At 32.7% G+C, this 6615-nt stretch overlaps 1 protein-coding gene across 1 annotated transcript; it reads right to left on the bottom strand.

Annotated features, from left to right (window-relative positions):
• Nucleotides 1–2348: 2348 nt before the first annotated feature.
• Nucleotides 2349–5283, bottom strand: LOC119676656 (adhesion G-protein coupled receptor G2-like). The gene is made up of 2 exons (XM_038087906.1): nt 3653–5283; nt 2349–3592 (listed from the first exon to the last, which is right to left on the bottom strand). The coding sequence occupies exons 1-2, from the start codon at nt 4989–4991 to the stop codon at nt 2424–2426; spliced, it is 2508 nt and encodes an 835-aa protein (XP_037943834.1). The 5' UTR covers nt 4992–5283; the 3' UTR covers nt 2349–2423.
• Nucleotides 5284–6615: the final 1332 nt, after the last annotated feature.

The raw sequence follows: 6615 nt of genomic DNA, 5'->3' as shown, positions 1-6615 counted from the left end.
AATGACCTCCGCCAGCACAAACTTGAATCATAAATTTTTTAACAGACTAAAATATTGATGTTCTATTATTTTCGGAAATACATCCGACAAGTAAAAACAATTTTCTTATTCCAAAATTTAAACCTTACTTTAGTAACCAGGATGTGTTAATGAAAGTCAGTAATAAACATCATGCATTAGAGGAATATACTGCTCCCACCTTCAAGTTACGTGTAAAAACACATAATTTGAAGCCCAATATTTGAAGCTCAATATATTGAATTCTATAATTTACTGGGTAAAAAGACAATATCTGCCGGGGATAATAATGTCAAATATACTTACTGAGGTTCTTCTCAAACTCGCTGCTGCTATTTGGGTTTGTATCCATAGGTCAATCAACTTATTTCCATTTAATATACAAAAAAGTCCGGACTTTATAAATTCGGAATAACAAAAAATATCTTCTAGCATCAGATTTCTGCACATATTCAAGTACCGTCACTTTATCAATAGCCACACCGGCATATATTCAATCTTTATTTATAAAACTGATATTGAGACAACTTTGGAAGAATTTAATTCTACACTAATATTGGTAAATAAACAGGCTACGTCTATCGCTAGGTTCAACAAGTCACTGGGAAATGTGGTAATAATTCCACTACAATTAAACATTTAGTAAAAACGAAAATACGATTAAGACGAGTATGAGACAGATTTAGATCGCCAATGTCACAATTCAGTTACGATATAAGCTTGATATTTTTTAGACAAAAATATTCTAGATTTCTGCTATTCTATTCAATAGTGCTGATGCTAAAAGAAAGACTAAACCTGCACTAGAAGAAGATATGGATAGCACTATTAAGTTAATTCAATGTGGATTCAAACTATTTGCGAGCTTCACTGTAACCTTTGACTTTGATATATGAACTTATCAGATTTTATAGTAAGGAAATCCAGCAGGTTGTAAAAACTAAATTTAATATTTTGAGATCTGCAGATTATGACTTTATTTTAGCAAAAATAATATATTCAGTTAACCTAATTTTTCGTAGACAGTTGAAATGTATAACTAATAATCATAATACTAAGACCTGGTAAGAATCCTATATTGGCTATATTACATAGACCTATAAGTCTTCTTTAAACTCTGCTAAAGTTATTTGAGAAAACACTTCCGTAAAAGCTTTCTCGTTACATACATTTAAACAATATAATTTCCCAACAACAATTTAGATTTTGATTAGATTATGTTATTGTAAAGCCAGCGAATTGCCTTACAAACAAAATGCGTACAGCTTTCGAAGACAAAATATAGTGCTTTGGAATTATACTTGATGGAGTTTAAGCATTTTACAAAGTATGGCATAAAGTCCTAATTTACAACATTAAATTATTATAAGATATATAGTTCGTACTTAAGAAGTGAGGAAAACTCCACAAAAGCCTCAAAATCTCTGTTATTTTCGACCTTAGAACAGTGTTCTGGAGCAAGTACTATAAGTTTTATTTCCTTCAGACTTATAAAATAACGTTCAGGTTAAGACTTCCACATCATGACATAGCCATTATATGCTCTTACCTCAACGTACATCTCAACCTTATCAAAACCCGTTATTAAAACTGGCAAGATCTGTGCTCCTAAATTATCTTTAATGGTACCACTATAATGAAAGCGAATATTTTTTCTTAACACTACCAGCTAAAATTATAAAAAATTCATTGGTTACTTTACAACAATTCAAAGAGCTATAGAAATTTTAGAATATAAAATACTTCTACACATCGTTTTAGTCAAGCTTATCCAGTTTAATGGATGATTCCTTTTTATGTTTTAGTTACACATATTGAAGTTATATGATAATAATACAGGAAAAGACCTGTGGCATGTCATGCTGAGATATTCTGGAAAGACGAACATGATGTTACTGTTATCCGTAGTCTTTTAAATAAAATATTGTGCGGTATAGAAAATCCCTTTTACTAGTTATGAAAAAGTGTTTTCCATCGTGATGTAGGCATATCAACTATCAACAACGTGACGAAAAAATTCTCCATTCCTCATTTGTTAATTCCAAGCGAATGCTTTATATAGACGGCTAACACGAAAAACGGTGGTAGACCTAGTGGAGAGGGAGTATTAGAAATGATTTATATGTTTTATGAATACGAAAAATAAAAATGTCCTCAACTAAATTGTTCCACTAAACTGATTGGTTAGAATCCTTCTTTTTATATAAAAATTGCAATAATTAAAACACTCCATGTATTGTTTGAGTTTTCTTACAATAGAAAATTTTGTAAGCTTATGAAGTAAAAATATGATTAAGACTTGATATGATTAAAAATAAAAAAATATATTTAATATAAATTTTATATGAAATTACATACAGAAACGTTAATAAATTACTTCTTCCACTTAAAATTAATTTGTTCATTTAATTCTGTTGATTATCACTCGTAGTGCCGGTGGTATTCGTACTGATAGACTGTAGCTCGGTTGATTTCACAACCTTCTTCGGTTTTCTATCATTGAAAATGAGATTTAACCAGGCATTTCTGGGCAATTCGTCCAATAAAATAAAATAAATAAATAGAATGAAGCCTTGAATTGTTGCTGTCAAACAGAAGAGATAAGCAAACACAATGCCGGCCTTCATGAATGTAAATATCCCAAATATCCATGAGAGTCCTAGCAAAAAGAAGAGTAAAATAGATAGACGTATTTGTTTCACGACCATTTTACGTTCCTGTCGCTGTAACGTTTGATTAAGTGAGTGTGAAATGCTATAGAAAACATAAATGAAAATAATTAAATTCGCCAAGACAATCAAAGAGACAGGCAGTATGACGCCAAAGTGCAGGCCATGTCCAGATGGATAACATACACCGCTGTCTGTTCGCAGTTGATACGCTGTTGGTACATACGAATGTGGATCAATGCATAAGACTAAAAGTGTGGGAATAAGTGGCAAACCCCAGGCAGCTAGTGCTGATTTTAAAATGTAATGTCGAGGACGTTCGATGCCAATCACAGTAACGTAACGTTGAAATTGCAGAAAAGCAATTATTAACATCCATGAGAACAACACCAAAATTGAGTATTGCATTAAAGCACCGAGTGCCATACAATTAGCGTAGCTGCCCTCCCTGACCAACTCTTCAGCCATGTCATCAGTATTCACAAAGATGAAAAGCACCATTTGAAGAGTTAAAGCAGCACACAAATTAAGCAAGACTTTGGTTGAAGCCAATTTGCGCCAACTTTTGAAAATCACTGCAGTTAACCAAATACCCAGTAAGCCTAGTAATGATAATGTACAACCTAACAGTGTTATTATATCCAATGCACGCTGATTAGCAGGGGTTATAAGCACTCCTCCGTTCAAGTCATTTTGCCTATAGCTGCCACCAAGCAAAAATGAAAAGGGAGTTAGATGATTTGTTCCACACAAAATAACAGCTTTATCCTGCGTTTGCTTCACAATGCCTTGACTAACCCAAGTAGAATAATTCCAGTAACCGCAATTGGAGCTTATGTTTGAGCTAGTAGCAGTACCATAATTTTCATTCCGTAAAATAAAGGGTAAGTATTCCGGAAAGGTGACTAAATGAAATTAAAGCAATTGATATTGATTGATTTAAAGAAAATCTAAACAAAAGTTACCTGAATAACCCGGTATGGAGATCGACAATATTTTGCTGAATGGCTTTTGTGTCTGCACTTCACTTTGTTCCACAAAAAGTGAATCATTCGTATATATCTTCAATACTATTGTGGCTGGCTTATTTGGTTGCACGATATTTGTACGTAAGTATTCCCAGAGCGATAAGGGCACAAATGTTGCCACTTGTAGTCCGATCTCATGCATTAACTCATTTGCTGATTCATTCAAATAAACAAACCGAAAACGAAATTTTCCGATAGTGGTATGCATTAGAATGGTTGGTGACACAGTTGAGTGCACTGAGGTGCTATAATCATAAATGGCCACACCCGAAATATTGGCACAATCGGGGTTTATGTGAATAACAGTGATATTCGTTGAGATTTGTGCAAGCACACCAATATGCGCTCGATCAATAGTCTCCACATGATGAGCGATGTGTGTGCTGTTGGTGGCTGTTGTGTTTGTTACTACTATACCACAACGACTAGTTGGTACAAGTTCTGAGGACAGGCTATCCATGTACCTTTCAAAAGTTTCCAATAGCTCATTAGTAGAATTTAATTCAGCAGTTTCACGTAGTATACTTGGATCTTTCGTCATGATGGTATTGCATATGCTGATCACGTCATCAGTTAGTTCAGCATCGGCTCCTTCTGCTGATACTGCCTGCAGTATTTTATTTGTGAAATGCACATCAGCTGGCAATATTTTGTAATCCGGTTGCTCTAGCAATATATTGACATTTTCAGTAACTTCTTTCCGGCCGGCTTTTCCTTTATGCAAGCGTTTATTTTCCAAAATTTCATTATGCAAAGTATTTAGTTCCGTGCTTATGATCTTTTCACTTGTGTTTCGCAGACACAACATGTGCGACTGCCAGTTCACATGACTATCCCATTCTGCAATACTTGTTCTATTATTGTATAAACATTTCAGTGTGAGGGGCATGCCGTTCTCTCTCAAACACAAATCATGTAAGGTGACTTCTTCTCCAATTTTACCGCGCTTCCAAGTATTCAACATTTCTCGTACTCTACCGCCTCTCATAAGGTAATTATGTCGAAATTTTTTGGGTTCACAAAACAATGACGAAGTATTCTTTTTATGATTATTTTCAGTTACTAGTACAGGAGGTTCAGGAGGTTCATGTTCCATTGGAAATTGACCCCAATAATGTTTTCTTATTAATGGCTCAATTTGCTCTTCTTTACTTTCTCTGGACTCTGGAGTTTTGTTAAAGTCTGTTATGTTATAGTCTTGCATTTCCCGAATTGTTACTTTGCGACCACTTGTAAAAGAAATCACTGCAAACAATATTAGTATCTGAAACTTCATTTTTCAAGCACTATCTTATTTCTTTTTGGTTGGCTCTAAAAATGTGTATCTTTATAAGTGTGTAATTAATCTTTTATAAATTCGCTTTTGTTTGAGTTTATTTGTGGCTTTAAGATATTATCATTTTTTGTATTAATCACATTTTTGTAAATTGTCTACTCGTCAGTTATTGTCGAGACGTGCAATGCGAGGCGTCCGCGCTCGATACTTAATTTGAACTAATTCAGTTATTCACTTTACCTGAGTTCAGAGCACCAATATTTGTGCTGACTTATGTTCTCAAATACCTTAACATTTTTTCTGCATATTTGCTTAAACAAATCGATGTTTACTGAGGTAATAAATAATATATAATATAGTAAAAAATGTTTAATGCCGCACTTATCAAAGTTCTTGATAAGTAGTCTTCTTTGTGGTCAGCTTTTTGTTGGAATGAGTAAGTCACTTCGCAATTGATCGACACAGTGACGTCACTAAGTTTTGTTATTTATTTTTATTTAAGTTGAAAATGAGAAATTCACAACAACAAATTCACAACCATAACAAATATATAATAAGTTGCAATTATTTATGTGAATTGCTATATTAATAATCTGACTAAAACTACTACCGGTTGAGTACAAATTTTGTATAGTTTCGTGACCCTGACTTCAAAATATAATTTTACTTATTATATTAAGTAATAGACTATTACTAATAGTTGATTAACTTTGTAACAATTTTATGCTAAGTACAGAGAGAGAATAAGAGAGTGAGAAAGAGACAATGAGAGAGGGAAAACAGGGAAAAAGTGAGGGAAATAACATTGTTTATTTTTGATAAGAAAAACCATAAGGTATATATGCAACCATATAAATAGTAGGGCGATATGAGTTATTTTTAATATTTTTGTTTATTAGTTAATGAGCATTCGTCTAATATTAGTCACAACTAATATGTTCTTTGAGATTTTTATTCGAAACAAATGTTATCAATTGTGAATAAATGGAAAAATGGTGCATACTTAGAACTAATTTCACACAAGTAGGTTCGTACAAGATTTAATGCTTAGACTTTTGAAGATATATAAAGCTGACACTAGGTTGAACCCAGGCACAGGTTGGATGTTGTTACGTTAATTATATAAAACTGTAGCTGTTCAAATGATTATTGATAATATATTACAGTATTTTTATGATTTAGCAAAATATTTGGGATTGTAAGTATTGCAATATTTCCAGATTTGTATCTGCAGCAGTACCATGTTTTTGTGGTCCATATATTCAAACGGTTTTTAATATACTATTATAATGCAGAAGCTTGAATTAAACCAATGGCAATTTAGTACACCGACTGAAAGATTAATTTTTTTATTTAAAGTTGAGACCATTTCGTTTTGTAAAAGTTTGTATTGTCCAAAATTTTGTTTCATCTACCTGAAGTAATTTAATTCAATAACGATTTATTATATCGACTAAATACCAGTCGAGTAAACAATATGGTATTAAGTATTAGAACCAATACGCAATATATCGTGTGGTGAATACTCAAAAATATGTTATTACTGTCAAAATCATTTGTGTAGAGTCGTTAGATATAAATAAATAAGTAGATTAGCTGGTGGTTAAAATGACCTTGATGGACT

This window comes from Teleopsis dalmanni, chromosome 2 (assembly GCF_002237135.1).
Source record: "Teleopsis dalmanni isolate 2A chromosome 2, ASM223713v2, whole genome shotgun sequence".
NCBI classification, from domain to species: Eukaryota; Metazoa; Arthropoda; class Insecta; order Diptera; family Diopsidae; genus Teleopsis; species Teleopsis dalmanni.
This window is presented reverse-complemented; position numbering and strand designations above follow the sequence as displayed.